General features: G+C 45.0%; 1 protein-coding gene across 7 annotated transcripts in view; it reads left to right on the plus strand.

The window, feature by feature from the left end:
* LOC137373594 (centrosomal protein of 128 kDa-like) overlaps positions 1–18,341 on the plus strand; it is a 442,182-nt gene that overhangs the window by 191,265 nt on the left and 232,576 nt on the right. For all 7 annotated transcript variants that reach the window (XM_068038587.1, XM_068038590.1, XM_068038589.1 and 4 more), the window contains 2 exons: positions 1,052–1,228; positions 13,227–13,286. In XM_068038587.1, the coding sequence (XP_067894688.1) occupies positions 1,052–1,228; positions 13,227–13,286 (237 nt within the window). The remainder of the gene's footprint in view (positions 1–1,051; positions 1,229–13,226; positions 13,287–18,341) is intronic.

The following is an 18,341-nucleotide window of genomic DNA, read 5'->3' on the forward strand; positions in this document are numbered from 1 at the left end:
GTGAGCAGCAATAGCCTGTGCAAAACTCTCTTTCATGGTCCTGGGGCCACTGATGATGACATTTGTAAATAATGTTGGGAACAATATTGAAAATAGAATAACTAAGTTTACAGAGGCTGCTGAATTATATGGAAAGTTCAGGGTGTTTGCCTAACAGGATCACGAGAACTACAAAGAATTTTTCAGGTTTGTCATTTAAGGCTTGTGCACATTGATGCTAAAAATAGTGAAATGATGCCATAGAGCGGGTGAAGAGAAAGACGTGAGCGTAATAGCTGGCCAGATGTGCTAAGTATTGCAGCATATGCCAGCAATTGCAGAGGCAAATAGAATGTCGATCTATGAAGGGATAAGTAATACTGCTACTCTGGAAAGTGCTGGTGAAGGCAGCATGTTGAGTGTTGTAATGTGATCATTAAAGGGAGAAACATGAAAATAAGCTCTCAATTCAACATAGATGCAAGAGGAAAATCTTCTCATTTGAATGTTTTGAAAAATTGATAGATTTCTGAGGTGAAGCAGGTTGATTGACACAGCTAAATAGTGCGACAGTAATTTGTTTTCATTCATACTAAAGGTGTCAGTCTTGACTCTGTGGTAGCATTGTCACTTCTGAGTCAGAAGGTTGTGAGTTTAAGTCTCACTCCACAGTCTCAAGCAAATAATCTAGGCTGGCTCTCCTGTGCTGAATTGAGGGAGTGCTGCAGTGTCGGAGAGGCAGGCCTTTCGAATGAGATGTTAAGCTGACGCCCTGTCTGTTCTTGCAGATGAGCATAAAGGTGCCATGTCACTATTTGGAAAAGAGCAGGTGAATTCTGCCAGTATTTATCGCTCAATAAACATCATTTAAAAAGAACAAATTAATTAGTCCTTTATAAAACTGACTACATTTCAAAAGTGCTTCTTTAGACATGAAGCGCTTTGGGGATATCCTGAGATCACAAAAGGCACAATATAAATCCAAGTTGCATGTATTTTTCACTGTTTTTCTGTACTGAGGCATTGAATATTAGTTGAGAACCCTGTAACTCTGCTTATGTTGTTTCTGCAGGGTAAGCTGGCAGTTAACGGTGAAGAATGTGTGAGGCAACTGGAGCAAATGACATTTCAGCTTAAAGATCAGATCAGAAGAATCCAAACAGAGCAAGAGACAATCCTTTGTGCAGTAGGAAAAGAAATTGATGCTGCGTGTGATTTCCTCTCCAGGGATCCTGGTGACAGGTTCAAAGTAATCAATATAAACTCTTATTGACTTTGCACAGCTAACTTCAGTTTTTTCCTCCCCCCCATCCACCACCATCTGTTATGTTGATCTCTGTCACCTGTGTTTAATTTCTTAGCAAAGACCACAGGCAGTGACAGGCTTTTAACCCTTCATTGATGGTGCTGTTGATGACTCTGAGTGGAGATGTGAGAGAGCAGTTTGGCGTGGCTCACTGAGATTTCCAGCAGTCCTCCTTGCTCCTCATTTCGATTTGTGACTCCTAAAACATAATGCAGCATGTTAACATAGAGAATCTCTTTATGGGCTCTTCCTCCTCCCTGTCTCTAACCACCTCTGGCCCAACGCCCCTCTGAGATTTCTGTGCTCCTCCAATTCTGGCCTCCTGTGCATCTCTGATTTTCTTCGCTCCACCATTGATGGCTGGCCTTAAGCTGCCTAGGCCGCAAACTTTGGAATTCCTTTCTTAAACCTCTTCGCCACTGAGAGTCATAGTCATTATGGCACAGGAAGAGGGCATTCGGCCCATCAAGTCCATGCTGGCTCTGTAGAGCAATCCAGTCATTCCCATTCCCCTGCTCTATGCAAGTTTATTTCTCTCAAGTGCCTATCCAATTTCCTTTTGAAATCATTGATCGTCTCTGCTTCCACCACTCTCGTAGAGCAAGTTCCAGGTCATTACCATTTGCTGCCTAAAAAAAGTTCTTCCTGACATCATCCTTGTATCTTTTGCCCAAAACCTTAAATGTGTTCTCTAGTTCTTGTATCATCAGTTCCCGGGAACGGTTTTTCTTTGTCTACCTTATCTAAAGCTGTCATAATTTTGTACACCTTTATCAAATCTCCCCTCAACCTCCTTTACTCCAAGAAGAACAACCCCAACTTTTCCAACTTCACTTTACAGCTAAAATTCCTCATTCCTGGAACCATTCTGATAGATCCCTTCTGTACCCTCTCAAGAACGTTCACATGCTTCCTAAAGTGTGGTGACCAAAACTGGACACAATACTCTATTTGTGGCCTAACCAGAGCTTTATAAAGGTTCAGCATAACTTCCCTACTTTTCTACTGAATACCTCTATTTTTGAAGCCCAAGATCGCTAACTAATCTCTCAATATGTCCTGCCACCTTCAAATATCCAGGTCTCTGTGTCCCCTGATCACTCTTTAGAATTGTGCCATTAAGTCTATATTGCTTCTCTCTATCCCTTTGCCAAAATGCATCACTTCATACTTCTCTGTATTAAACTCCATCTGCCACTTGCCTGTCTGTTCTGCTGGCCGATCTATATCATGTTGCAGTTGATTGGTATCACTGTTTGCCACACCTGCAGGTTTGATATCAAGTTTTGAAATGTTACTCTGTGTTCCAATATCCAAATCATTTACATATATATTGAAAAAAAGCAGTGGTCCCAGCACTGACCATTGGGGAACACCACCCTCGAATCTGGAAAAACAACCATTTACCACGACTCTTATTTTCTGTCCTGAAGCTAATTTTTTTTATCCAAGCTGACACTGACCCTCCTATTTCATGTTAATCAGCCCTTTATGTGGTACTTTGCCAAACGCTTTCTTAAAATCCATATAGACAACATCCACTGCTTTCCCTTCTTCAACCTTCTCTGTTACTTCATCAAAAAAACAATTAGATTAGTCAAACACGATCTGTCTTTTACCAATCAGTGCTGGCTCTCCTTAATGAACTCAAAGCTTTCCAAGTGCCTATTAATTTTTCCCTAACTATTTCTAAAATCTTACTCACCACTGATGCTAAACTAACTGGCCTGTATTTACAAGAACTGTCTTTACACCCTTATATAATAAAAGCAAAATACTGCGGATGCTGGAAATCTGAAATAAAAACAAGAAATGCTGGAACCACTCAGCAGGTCTGGCAGCATCTGTGAAAAGAGAAGCAGAGTTAACGTTTCGGGTCAGTGACCCTTCTTCGGAACTGACAAACATTAGAAAAGTCACAGGTTATAAGCAAGTGAGGTGGGGGTGGGGCAAGAGATAACAAAGGAGGTCTAGATTGGACCAGGCCACATTGCTGACCAAAAGGTCACGGAACAAAGGCAAACAATATGTTAATGGTGTGTTGAAAGACAAAGCATTAGTACAGATTAGGTGTTAATACACTGAATATTGAACAGCAGCAAGTGCAAACCTGAAAAAAAACAGTGGGTAAGCAAACTGAACAAACTAGGTGGAAATGAAATAAATGCAAAAAAAAATTGTAAAAAATGTAAAAAAAAAAAAGGAAGAAAAAATAACTAAAAATGAAAGTAAAATGGGGGGCTGTCATGCTCTGAAATTATTGAACTCAATGTTCAGTCCGGCAGGCTGTAGTGTGCCTAATCGGTAGATGAGATGCTGTTCCTCGAGCTTGCGTTGATGTTCACTGGAACACTGCAGCAATCCCAGGACAGAGATGTGAGCATGAGAGCAGGGGGGGGAGTGTTGAAATGGCAAGCAACCGGAAGCTCGGGGTCCTGCTTGCGGACTGAGCGAGGTGTTCTGCAAAGCGGTCACCCAGTCTGTGCTTGGTCTCCCCAATGTAGAGGAGACCACATTGTGAGCAGCGAATACAGTATACTACATTGAAAGAAGTACAAGTCGATCGCTGCTTCACCTGAAAGGAGTGTTTGGGGCCTGGGATAGTGAGGAGAGAGGAAGTAAATGGGCAGGTATTACACCTCCTGCGATTGCAGGGGAAGGTGCCCTGGGACGGGGACGAGGTGGTGGGGGTAATGGAGGAGGAGACCAGGGTGTCGCGGAGGGAACGATCCCTTCGGAATGCTGACTGGAAGGGAGGGGAAAATGCGACTGGTAGTGGCATCACGCTGGAGGTGGCGGAAATGGCGGAGGATGATCCTTTGGATATGGATCCTTTGGATAAGGGTGTCACATTTGCCACTTTCTAATCCTCTGGCACCAGTCTTCCTCCTCCATTAAGACACTCCTTAAAACCTACCTCTGTGACTAAGTTTCCGGTCACCTGTCCTAATAATGCCTGTGTCAAGTTTTATTTGATAATGCTCCTGTGGAGCTCCTTGGTCCATTTTACAACTTTAAATGTGCTATATAAATGCAAGTTGTTGTTGAAAAAGAACAGACTTAGAGCATAGAACATAGAACAGTACAGCACAGTACAGGCCCTTCGGCCCATGATGATGTGCCGACCCTTTAACCTACTCTAAAATCAAACTACCTTTCAAACATACCCTTCATTCTACTATCATCCATGTACCTATCCAAGAGTCGCTTAAATGAACCTAATGTATCTGCTTCTACTACCACAGCTGGCAGTGCATTCCATGCACCCACCACTCTCTGTGTAACGAACCTACCTCTGACATCTCCCCTCAACCTTCCTCCAATCACCTTAAAATTATGCCCCCTGGTGATAGCCCTTTCCGCCCTGGGGAAAAGTCTCTGGCTATCCACTCTATCTACGCCTCTAATCATCTTGTACACCTCTATCAAGTCACCTCTCATCCTTCTTCGCTTCAATGAGAAAAGCCCTAGCTCCCTCCAGACATGCCCTCCAGTCCAGGCAGCATCCTGGTAAATCTCCTCTGCACCTTCTCTAAAGCTTCCACATCCTTCCTATAATCAGGCGACCAGAACTGAACACAATATTCCAAGTGTGGTCGAAGCTGTCTTTAAGCCTGTATTCTGCATTCAAATTCGACCTTCCAAAATGAATCACTTCACACTTTTCCAGGTTGAACTCCATCTGCCACTTCTCAGCCCAGCTCTGCATCCTGTCAATGTCCCGTTGCAAACTACAACAGCCCTCCAAACTATCCACAACTCCAGCAACCTTTGTGTCATCGGCAAACTTACTAACCCAGCCTTCCACTTCCTCATCCAAGTCATTTATAAAAATCACAAAAAGCAGAGGTCCCAGAACAGATCCCTGCAGAACACCACTGGTCACTGAGCTCCAGGCTGAATACTTTCCATCGACTACCACCCTCTGTCTTCTATGGGCCAGCCAATTCTGTATCCAGACAGCCAAATTTCCCTGTATCCCATGCCTCCTTACTTTCTGAATGAGCCTACCATGGGGAACCTTATCAGACGCCTTGCTAAAATCCATACACACCACATCCACTGCTCTTCCTTCATCAATGTGTTTTGTCACATCCTCAAAGAATTCAATAAGGCTTGTGAGGCATGACCTGCCCCTCTCAAAGCCATGCTGACTATCTCTAATCAAACTATGCTTTTCCAAATAATCATAAATCCTGTCTCTCAGAATCCTCTCCAATAATTTGCCCACCACCGACATAAGACTGACTGGTCTGTAATTCCTAGGGTTATCCCTATTCCCTTTCTTGAACAAGGGAATAACATTTGCCACCCTCCAATCATCTGGTACTACTCCAGTGGACAGTGAGGACGCAAAGATCATCGCCAAAGGCGCGGCAATCTCTTCCCTCGCTTCCCGTAATAACCTTGTGTATATCCTGTCTGGCCCTGGGGACTTATCTATCCTCATGTCTTTCAAAATTTCCAGCACATCCTCCTCCTTAACATCAACCTGTTCGAGCATATCAGCCTGTTTCACGCTGTCCTCACAAACGACAAGGTCCCTCTCACTAGTGAATACTGAAGCTAAGTATTCGTTAAGGACCTCCCCTACCTCCTCCGACTCCAGGCACAAGTTCCCTCCACTATCCCTGATCAACCCTACCCTCACTCTGGCCATCCTCTTGTTCCTCACATAAGTGTAGAACGCCTTGGGATTTTCCTTAATCCTACCCGCCAAGACTTTTTCATGTCCCCTTCTAGCTCTCCTAAGTCCATTCTTCAGTTCCTTCCTGGCTACCTTGTAACCCTCTAGAGTCCTTTCTGATCCTTGCTTCCTCAACCTTAAGTAAGCTTCCTTCTTCCTCTTGACTAGCTGTTCCACATCTCTTGTCATCCAAGGTTCCTTCACCCTACCATCCCATCCTTGCCTCATCGGGACAAACCTATCCAGCAGTCGCAGCAAGTGCTCCCTAAACAACCTCCACATTTCTGTCGTGCATTTCCCTGAGAACATCTGTTCCCAATTTAAGCTCCCCAGTTCCTGCCTAATAGCATTGTAATTCCCCCTCCCCCAATTAAATATTTTCCCATCCCGTCTGCTCCTATCCCTCTCCATGACTATAGTAATGGTCAGGGAGTTGTGATCACTATCACCGAAATACTCTCCCACCGAGAGATCTGCCACCTGGCCTGGTTCGTTGCCAAGCACCAAATCCAACATAGCCTCCCCTCTAGTCGGTCAATCTACATATTGAGTCGGGAAACCTTCCTGGACACACCTGACAAAATCTGCTCCATCCAAACTATTTGCACTAAGGAGGTTCCAATCAATATTAGGGAAGTTGAAGTCACCCATGACAACAACCCTGTTACTTCTGCACCTTTCCAAAATCTGCCTCCCAATTTGTTCCTCCGTGTCTCTGTTGCTATTGGGGGGTCTATAGAAAACTCCCAATAAAGTGACTGCTCCTTTCCTGTTTCTGACTTCCACCCATACTGACTCAGTAGAATCCTGAGATTACTGCTCTGCTCATCCTGCCTTTTAGCTTCCAACCTAACTCCCTATATTCGCTTTTCAGGTCCTCATCCCTTTTCCTAGCTGTGTCATTGGTACCGATGTGTACCACGACTTCTGGCTGCTCCCCCTCCCCCTTAAGAATCCTGTAGTCTCAATCCGAGACATCCTTGACCCTGGCACCCGGGAGGCAACATACCATCCGGGAGTCTCATTCGCGACCACAGAATCTCCCGTCTGTTCCTCTAACCATTGAATCTCCTATCACTATCGCTCTCCTATTCTCCCCCCTTCCCTTCTGAGCCACAGAGCCAGGCTCAATGCCAGAGACCTGGCCGCTGTGGCTTTCCCCTGGTAGGTCGTCCCCCCCCCCCCCAACCGTATCCAAAACGGTATACTTATTATTGAGGGGAACGGCCACAGGGGATCCCCGCACTGTGCGCCTATTCCCTTTCCCTCCCCTGACGGTCACCCAGCTACCTTTATCCTGTAACTTAGGTGTCACTACTTCCCTATAACTGCTCTCTATCACCCCCTCAGCCTCCTGAATGATCCGAAGTTCATCCAGCTCCAGTTCCCTAACGTGGTCTGTGAGGAGCTGGAGTTGGGTGCACTGGTGACCCTTACCTCCCACATCCTGCAAGAGGAGCATGCAACTGCCCTAGCCTCCATCCCCTCTGCTCTAAATTGACAGAAGAGATTTTTAAAAAATAAAATAAAGGAAAACCTTACCTTACCAAACCCTCCACACAAAAGTCCTTTGTTTTTATGGTTAGAGGAGGAGGATGGGTGGGAGACACTACGCGTGTCGTGTTTCGGGTTTAGCCACTGCCCGAATATATAAGTTCACTTACCTGGCAGTCCCCGTGTCCGTGTCCGCCGAATCACGAGGTAAGTACTTTATAGCTCAACTTACCTTCCCGGCTGCCCCCTGGCTCGCGCTCTCACCGCTCCCGCGGCTCAAATGGAAGAAAGAAATACCCACCAGCTCTCCTGTGACGTCACACTTCAATTTTTGCTGGTCAAGCAGGTCCACAGAACAGAACAGAGCACTCTCGCTGCTGCTTCTGGTCTCTGGCTTCGGCTCCTTTTATCTCCCGGCTCCTCTCGCCTGTTCCCGCCCTCGCTGCTGCTTCTGGTCTCTGGCTTCGGCTCCTTTTATCTCCCGGCTCCTCTCGCCTGTTCCTGCTCTCGCTGCTGCTTCTGGTCTCTGGCTTCGGCTCCTTTTATCTCCCGGCTCCTCTCGCCTGTTCCCGCTCTCGCTACTGCTTCTGGTCTCTGGATTCGGCTCCTTTTATCTCCCGGCTCCTCTCGCCTGTTCCCGCTCTCGCTGCTGCTTCTGGTCTCTGGATTCGGCTCCTTTTATCTCCCAGCTCCTCTCGCCTGTTCCCGCTCTCGCTGCTGCTTCTGGTCTCTGGATTCGGCTCCTTTATCTCCCGGCTCCTCTCGCCTGTTCCCGCTCTCGCTGCTGCTTCTGGACTCTGGCTTCGGCTCCTTTTATCTCCCGGCTCCTCTCGCCTGTTCCCGCTCTCGCTGCTGCTTCTGGTCTCTGGCTTCGGCTCCTTTTATCTCCCGGCTCCTCTCGCCTGTCCCCGCTCTCGCTGCTGCTTCTGGTCTCTGGCTTCGGCTCCTTTTATCTCCCGGCTCCTCTCGCCTGTTCCCGCTCTCGCTGCTGCTTCTGGTCTCTGGATTCGGCTCCTTTTATCTCCCGGCTCCTCTCGCCTGTTCCCGCTCTCGCTGCTGCTTCTGGTCTCTGGATTCGGCTCCTTTTATCTCCCGGCTCCTCTCGCCTGTTCCCGCTCTCGCTGCGGCTTCTGGTCTCTGGATTCGGCTCCTTTATCTCCCGGCTCCTCTCGCCTGTTCCCGCTCTCGCTGCTGCTTCTGGACTCTGGCTTCGGCTCCTTTTATCTCCCGGCTCCTCTCGCCTGTCCCCGCTCTCGCTGCTGCTTCTGGTCTCTGGCTTCGGCTCCTTTTATCTCCCGGCTCCTCTCGCCTGTCCCCGCTCTCGCTGCTGCTTCTGGTCTCTGGCTTCGGCTCCTTTTATCTCCCGGCTCCTCTCGCCTGTCCCCGCTCTCGCTGCTGCTTCTGGTCTCTGGCTTCGGCTCCTTTTATCTCCCGGCTCCTCTCGCCTGTTCCCGCTCTCGCTGCTGCTTCTGGTCTCTGGATTCGGCTCCTTTTATCTCCCGGCTCCTCTCGCCTGTTCCCGCTCTCGCTGCTGCTTCTGGTCTCTGGATTCGGCTCCTTTTATCTCCCGGCTCCTCTCGCCTGTCCCCGCTCTCGCCTGTTCCCGCTCTCGCTGCATTCATACAGTGCCTTTCACGTTCTCACGTTGCCCCAAAGCGCTTTGTAGAAATGAAATGTTTATGAAGTATAGGTACTGCTGTTTTGTAGGCAAGCACAACAAAGCGTCGCAACCAGCAATGATATAAATAACCCCTCAGTCTATTTTGGTGGTGTCGGCTAATAAATGTTGGGCAGGATGCCAGGTGTACTCTTCCTGCTTTTCTTTTTGATGTCCACCTGAGCGGACAGATGAGGCTTTGGCAAAATATCTCATCCAAAAGGCAGCACTTGCAACATTGCAGCATTTCCTCAGCACTGCATGAAAGTGTAGATTATGTGGGGGCTTGAACTCACAAATTCTGACTCAGGAATTGGGAGCTGTAATACTTGGCCCAGCTGACACTAGCCTATTGTATATCAGTCACCTGCAATTAATGGAATTATTTCATACACAAACATTTCATCAGATTATCTTTCTTTAGCATGTTTATGTCTCAAAGTTTCATTTCAGCAAAAATTTGAAGAATGAGGGAACAAATTCATATGTACAACAAATGCCATCTTACCCTCCTCCTCCTCCTCACTTCTATCTTTCTCAGCACTTTGGTCATTTATTTTATCTCATCTTGACTTAAGTGCAGATCGTACAAAAATTCTTGCTGCTTTCATTCCTTTAACAACACTCTGCCTTTACTACGTATTTTATTTAAAAATTTTAATCCAAGTGCTGCACCATAAATCAGTTAACAGGCATTGGAAGTATTATGAATGATAATTGAAGAAATAGATTTTTATTTTGCTGCTTGTATTCAATGTGATCACATTAGTGATGGCCACATTTCCAGTCTTCAATTCCAAGTATGTGGATTCTAATGGCAGTAAAATTGTATTTAATTGATTCTTCTACTGTAGCTTTTCATGTTGATCAGCTGTGACTCAATGGGTAACTCTCTTGTCTCTGAGTTGCAAGGTTGTGGGTTCAAGTCCCGCTCCAGGGCTTGGGCACAAAAATGTAGGCTAACTGAAGGGGTGCTGCACTGTTGGAAGTACCGTCTTTTGGATGATTTATTAAACTGAGGCCCTGTCTGACCACTCAAGTGGACGTAAAAGATCCCATGGCGCTTTTTCTCAGAAGAGCAGGGGAGTTCTCCCTGGTGTCCTGGCCAATTATTTATCTCTCAATCAACATCCCAAAAACAGATTATCTGGTCACTATCACATTGCTGTTTGTGGGAGCTTGCAGTGCACAAATTGGTATTCCATTAAAGCAGTAATTGCACGTTCGATAGTACTTCATTGCCTGAAAAGTGCTTTGGAACGTCCTGTGGTTGTGAAAGGCACTTTTTAAATGCAAGTATTTCTTTTTGACCTGTAGAAGTTAATTGCCTCTGTGCGCTGATGCTCTGATGGTCCTTTCCACAAGAGGGAGCTAAATTATCTCTTATTGCAAGATTCTCCGTGTCTAACCTTTAAATACAGTAATTATGAGCAATCTTAACTACAACTACAGGACTAATACAACACAACAGTCCTAAATCTTACCTGAAAGTAATTTATTGCTTGAAACACTGACACTGTTGCTATGTAAATTAAATTCTTTCACCTTGCTGTCATTATACTGGCACTGAGGAATAGTTATTTTCAGGTACGTAGTTATACTGGAAGATTTCTTAACTATTTACAATTTCATCAGTTCCCCGAGCAGATTTCCCAGTAATTCTCGGAATAAAATTCTACTGCAGTGCCAATTGCCTATAATGATGAGCCTGTGTCCACTACATATCTTGGTTCCGTAACTGCGCTCACTATGTGAACTTAAAAAATGCTTCTGATGAATTCACAAGTTGTGTCATGAAGGAGGAAACAAGAAATTAACTGAGTTTAAGGCAATAATTCTATCTTGGGTTTCAGTTGCTGTTCATGAACAGCTCCAGCTAGCTGCTCTCAGCCATCCTTCAGCTGGTTATTCATCTTGTTGCTGTTGTGTAATCTTGGTGTGTGTGAAATGGCTGCTGTGTTTGTCCACAAAACAGCTGTATTTCAAAAGTAAATCACTGAATGTGAAGGCATTTGAGAGATGTGGGAAGATGTGCTGTCCACGTTTTTCCGATTTGTGATGCTATCAAAACCTCTGGACTCAATCTCTCCCCTTGTAACTCCCTGCCAGGCACCTTTAGACCGTGCGAACCACTGACTATTGTGGACAGGTACACAGCTGCTCTGGTGCAAACAGAGCTAAATGTCTTTTATAAGATACAAATGATGTCCTGGAGTGCAGGAATAACTTGTGACAGACTGACTTGCAAATCATATTTGTTTTCTGCATAGAAAAAATGTGCAAATGATGAAAGGTGACTTGTGAATAACTGGAGTTGGTATAAGGTTGGGTACTGGTGAGGTCCTAATGGCTCTCTGTGAACAAACTTCTCAGATTGTGGGCTGAATTTTACCAGCCCCTCGACGTCGTGGGTCGTGGCAGGGGGGCCCGTAAAATACTTGCAGGAGAGGCCCCCCACGACGTCGAGAAGGCCCTGCTGCATTTCACCGGCGGTGGGGCCTTCGTTTACATATTAAAATAAATTTTTTTTAAATGCAAATAAACTTACCTGGTCCCGGTGGCTGTCCCTCACTGATTTTATGGCCACTAGCTGCAAACTCGCGTGCTTTCGGAACTCCATTTGGAGTTCAATGGCGAGACACTGGTGGGGAGGACTGAAATTATCAGGGCGGGAGGTGGGGGGGGGGTGTGGGGGGAAGCGAGAAAAACACTTCTTATTGGCTGTAGGGATGGTGGGAAGAGGTTGGGGGGGCAAGTTTGGATTGGGACTAAAATAAATTTTCTGCATATAGGCCAATTTTTAAAAAACCATTGCAGGGTGGGAGGGTTGGGAAAGGGCCTCTAGCTTTTAATTTTTTTTAAAGCAAATTAACAATAATATGCCTTTTAAAAATTCTAATTTTTGCTGAGGGCATGAAGCCCTTTAAAAATGGCACCAGTGCGATGGTGCCAGATGCCATTACTGGTGACTGAGTGGTGGCCCCCTCTATGTCATCGGGGGCGGCTGTCCCGCCTCCATTTAAATGAGCCCCCGCGTGTAATATCGCGGGGGCTCAGCGGCGGCCAATGCGCGCGGGCACACCGTCGACATCAGAGTGCGCCGCCATGATTTTTAAAATTCATTCATGGGATGTGGGCATCGCTGGCCAGGCCAGCATTTATTGCCCATCCCTAATTGCACTTGAGAAGGTGGCGGTGAGCTGCCTTCTTGAATCGCTGCAGTCCATGGGAGGTAGGTATACCCACAGTGCTGTTAGGAAGGGAGTTCCAGGATTTTGACCCAGCGACAGTGAAGGAACGTCGATATAGTTCCAAGCCAGATGGTGTGTGTCTTGGAGGGGAACATGCAGGTGGTGGTGTTCCCATGCATTTACTGCCCTTGTCCTTCTAGTTGGTAGAGGTCACGGGTTCGGAAGGTGCTGTCTAAGGAGCCTTGGTGCGTTGCTGCAGTGCATCTTGTAGATGGTACACACTGTGTGTCAGTGGTGGAGGGAATGAATGGCATCCCATCCACAAACAATCAAGTGGGCTGCTTTGTCCTAGATGGTGTCGAGCTTCTTGACTGTTGTTGGACCTGCACCCATACAGGCAAGTGGAGAGTATTCCATCACACTCCTGACTTGTGCCTTATAGATGGTGGACAGGCTTTGGGGAGTCAGGAGGTGAGTTACTCGCCACAGGATTCCTAGCCTCTGACTTGCTCTTGTAGCCACGTGATTTATATGGCTACTCCAGTTCAGTTTCTGGTCAATGGTAGCCCTTAGGATGTTGATAGTGGGGGATTCAGCGATGGTACTGCCATTGACTGTCAAGGGGAGATGGTTAGATTCTCTCTTGTTGGAGATGGTCATTGCCAAGCACTGATATGGCACGAATGTTACTTGCCACTTAGCGCCTCCACGATGTGCGACACATTCAAAGTTCAGCCCTGTGTTTCAGGGCTTCGGCAGAAAATCAATCGGTTCATGCTTCAGAATCGTGGGCCTAATTAATTTTCTTCATAAACTATGTGAAACTGCTGCCTGAAATTTTTTTTTTGAGCAATCATACTTTCTGTATGCAATTTCTTCTGTTAACAAACTGCAATTTAATTTTCTTTGCAGGCAATAACACTTTCACCTGGATTAGAAAATGATCCCCATCGTTGGCTGGCTGAAATGAAAGTACGTATTCAAGGCGGCGGTATGATTAACTACTTTGGGCTCTCTATGGTGGTGGTAAATTTACAAAATAGGACTTAGAGATATCAGCAGCAATGCTTTCGGGGTCACAGAGGACAGCAGTATAAATGAATCAAAGAAAATGCTTCAAGGGAAGAATTTGAGGGCGTGTGGTGAGATGATACTAGAGAACCTAATAAAAGGTCTTTAAAATTTTGAAGGTGTTTGTAAGGTAAAAGCATAGAGAAGACGTCTCCGTGTGCGGAAATCCGAAAATACTATCAGATAGTCACTAATAAATCCAATAAGAAATTCAGGAGGAACTTCTTTTTCCGGAGAATGGTGAGAATGTACAACTCAACATGGAGTAGTTGAGGACAAAGTATAGATGCTTTTAAAGGGAAGCAAAATAGAATCATATAATCTAACAGCACAGAAGGAGACTAGTTGGCCCATTCTGATTGTGATGGCACTTTGAAAGAGCTGACCAATTTAGTCCCATAACTTTGCAAATTAGTCTCAAGGTTTTGGAAGTTCCAAGAGAATCTGGTTCCACCACGCTGTCAGGTAGTACGTTCCAGATCTTAACCTTCTCTCTGACAATTTCCCCTTTAGTTCTTTTGCCAATAATTTTAAATCTATGATCTCTGGTTACTGACCTGCTAGCCAGAAGAAAATAGCTTCATTAAAGCCCCTCATAATTTTGAATGCCTCTGTTAGGTCTCCCAATAACCACCTCTGCTGTAAGTGAAACAATCCCTGATGCTCCAATTGCTCCACATGACTGAAATCCCTGGCAACATCCAGTAAACCTACTCTGTACCCTCTCCAGGGCCTTGACATCCTTTCTAAAGTGTGATGCCCAAAATTATAAACAATACTCCAGCTGAAAGCTAACCAGTGATTTGCATTAAACATGACTGACTTGTTTTTATATTCCATGCCTCTATTTATGAAGCTAAGTATTCCATATGTTTTTTTAAATGCCTTATCAACTTATCTTGCTACCTTCAAAGATTAATGAATATGCGCCCCAAGGTCCCTCTGCTCTTACACCCCCTCAAAATAGTACCATTTAGATTATATTGCCTCTCCATGTTGTTCCTTCTATTATGACCAGGTGAGGAAGGGGTCTCAGGCTCCCCTTTCACCCTTTCTCTGGTTTGACCGCAACAGGGTTTATTCTTTTAACACCGTGATTTAGCTTACCACCTCAGTGAGCATTTGGTCCTGTTACTCAAATATAATTGCAAATGAACCAATCAGACAGGTTTTCTTGAGGTTAAACAAGAACGATGTAGGTTTATTAACCTTAACACTCTAAACATATTAAAATTACTAACATATACAACACATCCATGCTCACATTCACATGAGAGGCATACACACACACAAATAGATTATGGAGGGAAACAAACAGAGTTGGGAGGTTGGAGTAGAGTCCTTAATAATAATGGAATTTAAATACTAAAGTGTAGTCTCAGAGTCCTTAGTTGAAGTTGTAGTCCTGAAGTCCTCGCTGGGCCACGTGCGGTTCAGGCTTACTTCTCAGGTTCCGGAAGGCAGAAGAGGGGCTTTATCCGTGTCCCCTGGCGGTGCTGAACTGTAGGTTGCAGCTGAGACTTCGCTGGAACTTTACTGGAGAGAGGGAGAGTGATTGCAGCTCTCTTGCTAGCTTACAGTTACAGTCTCCTTCTGAGGCACAATTCACAAACTCCCAGAGTTACACAAGTAGTCATGTGATGTGACCTCCTCTTTGTTTTTGAATCAGTATCTTCTGAAATGATCTTTGAAATTCAATGCTGTTCAGCCACACTTGGTAGCGGGGGTGGGTGGGGGGGGGGGGGTGGTTTGGCTCTTTCAGAGTCAATGGGTGCTGATGGCTTTTGACGATCAACATTGACAAAACCATTCTAGGTAATTGAATCAGAGAGCACCCCCATTGTTCTGGCTAGACTGGGTAATCACCTCTGTCTCCAGCTACCTTTGGCTTTTTATATGCAAATTGTGCGTGGCCATCTTCGCTGCTCTTTTTAAAAAAAAGTTATTTGTAGCAATTTCAGTAAAAGTCTCAGCCAAAGTTCTAAATGAAGAAGTTAATATTTTCCATTTGGCATGTGGGGTTTTCATCACACTCCCAAAATGCATCACTTCACACCTCATTACATTGCATCTGTCATGTGGATTCCCATTTAACCAGTCTTTGTTCTCCTGAAGTGTGCTACTATCCTGCTCACTATTTACTACATTGCCAAGTTTTGTACCGTCTGCAAGCTTTGAAATTGTACTCTTTATACCCAAGTCCAGATCATTTATAAGACGAAAAGCAATGGTCTTAATACTGACCCCTGAGGGAACCCACTGCATACTTTATACGATGGAGAAAGGAATAGAAGGATTGTAGATCAGGGTAGAGTGGGAGAAGGTTCATGTGGAACATAAACATTGGCATAGACCAATTGGGCCAAAAGGCCTGTTTCTATATTATCCTAATTCTAAGATGAGATGGGCAGATTTAAACAGAAAGGGCCAGGCGTGTAAATGGCCTTTTCCTTTTCCTAAAATTACTTTGTATTCAAGAATATGGCAACATGGTTTTGTGCAGGGAAGGTCATGTCTTACCAACTTAATAGAATTCTTTGAGGAAGTGACAAAGTTGATTGATGAGGGAAGGGCTGTAGATGTCGTATACATGGACTTCAGTAAGGCGTTTGATAAGGTTCCCCATGGTAGGCTGATGGAGAAAGTGAAGGCGCATGGGGTCCAAGGTGTACTAGCTAGATGGATAAAGAACTGGCTGGGCAACAGGAGACAGAGAGTAGCAGTGGAAGGGAGTTTCTCAAAATGGAGACGTGTGACCAGTGGTGTTCCACAGGGATCCGTGCTGGGACCACTGTTGTTTGTGATATACATAAATGATTTGGAGGAAAGTATAGGTGGTCTGATCAGCAAGTTTGCAGACGACACTAAGATTGGTGGAGTAGCAGATAGTGAAGGGGACTGTCAGAGAATACAGCAGAATATAGATAGACTGGAGAGTTGGGCAGAGAAATGGCAGATGGAGTTCAATCAGGGCAAATGCGAGGTGATGCATTTTGGAAGATCCAATTCAAGAGTGAACTATACAGTAAATGGAAAAGTCCTGGGGAAAATTGATGTACAGAGAGATTTGGGTGTTCAGGTCCATTGTTCCCTGAAGGTGGCAACGCAGGTCAATAGAGTGCTCAAGAAGGCATACGGCATGCTTTCCTTCATCGGACGGGGTATTGAGTACAAGAGTTGGCAGGTCATGTTACAGTTGTATAGGACTTTGGTTCGGCCACATTTGGTATACTGCGTACAGTTCTGGTCGCCACATTACCAAAAGGATGTGGATGCTTTGGAGAGGGTGCAGAGGAGGTTCACCAGGATATTGCCTGGTATGGAGGGCGCTAGCTGTGAAGAGAGGTTGAATAGATTAGGATTATTTTCATTAGAAAGACGGAGGTTGAGGGGGGACCTGATTGAGGTGTACAAAATCATGAGAGGTATAGACAGGTTGGATAGCAAGAGGCTTTTTCCCAGAGTGGGGGATTCAATTACTAGAGGACACGAGTTCAAAGTGAAAGGGGAAAAGTTTAGGGGGGATATGCGTGGAAAGTTCTTTACGCAGAGGGTGGTGGGTGCCTGGAACGCGTTGCCAGCGGAGGTGGTAGACGCGGGCACGATAGCATCTTTTAAGATGTATCTAGACAGATACATGAATGGGCAGGAAGTAAAGAGATACAGACCCTTAGAAAATAGGCGACAGGTTTAGATAGAGGATTTGGATCGGCGTAGGCTTGGAGGGCCGAAGGGCCTGTTCCTGTGCTGTAATTTTCTTTGTTCTTTCTTCTAATATGTTGCAGATAACTTAAGAAATACTTAATGTTTTAGTTTACCTTTGGAGTGCATCACAAAACAATATACCAACTAATTTTAGAAAGTGGCTTATCTTATAAATCATAACAGGCCCTAAAGCCAAAACCTAAATTTAAAATTACATTTAAAAGTTTTTTAAATGCTTTTAACAGCTGACCTCTGCAGCGGGATGAATCTCATGCAGTTTTAGAACCGTAGGTTGCCTGAAAACGATTCTGGATGATAGAATACTGGGCGTTAAGTTTGAGCAATGCACTGCCTTCTCAGCTGGAAAATACTGTTATGCTTTCATTCTCTTATTAAATGTTGTATCATGCAGGTTTTGTGATTATTAGGTTTTTTAAAGAGGATTTTGTATTTTCTGCATCATCCAGCTTAGTGAGACTAAGAATTCCAGCAGCAAAAGAAGGGAGCCTCATCATATGTCACTCGCTTAAATATACTCATGTGATCTCTTCAAATAAAACACTGACTTTCCTTACCTTCTTATTCGGAGCTGATAGGGGCGATGGTGGCGTAGTGGTAATGCCACTGGACTAGTAATCCAGCCAGTGCCTTGAGGACAAATGGGTTCAAATCCCACCATGGCAGTTGGTGGAATTTAAATTTAATGAATAAAAAAAATCTGGAATTGAAAGCTATCAGTTTCATGGTACCATTACAAATATCATCGATTGTCATAAAAACCCATCTGGTTCACTAAGTCCTTCAGGGAAGGATAAAAGCAAAATACTGCAGATTCCTAGAAATCTGAAATAAAAACAAAAAGTGCTTGAAATACACAGGTCTGGCAACATCTGTGGAGAGAAGCAGGGTTAACGCTTCAGGTTTGTGACATTTCATTTGAACTCCTTTGGGGAAGGAAATCTGCTGACCTTACCTGGTCTGGCCTGCAGGTGGCTCCAGACCCGGAGCAATGTGGCTGACTCTTAACTGCCCTAGCAAGCCACTCAGTTGTCAAGGGCAATTAGGGATGGACGACAATGGAGGAAATTGGCCCTGACACAATACCTCTGGTGAAAGATTAATTCTCTACTCGTATGCTGGAAAATTACCATTTTTTTTAAAAAAAGGAAAGTTGTCAAATGTCAAAAAATGGATGTATTCCTGAGCACTCTTAGAAATGTATTGGTCATCTGAGATGGATGGTCAACAAGA

This window comes from Heterodontus francisci, chromosome 9 (assembly GCF_036365525.1).
Source record: "Heterodontus francisci isolate sHetFra1 chromosome 9, sHetFra1.hap1, whole genome shotgun sequence".
Classification (NCBI taxonomy): Eukaryota; Metazoa; Chordata; class Chondrichthyes; order Heterodontiformes; family Heterodontidae; genus Heterodontus; species Heterodontus francisci.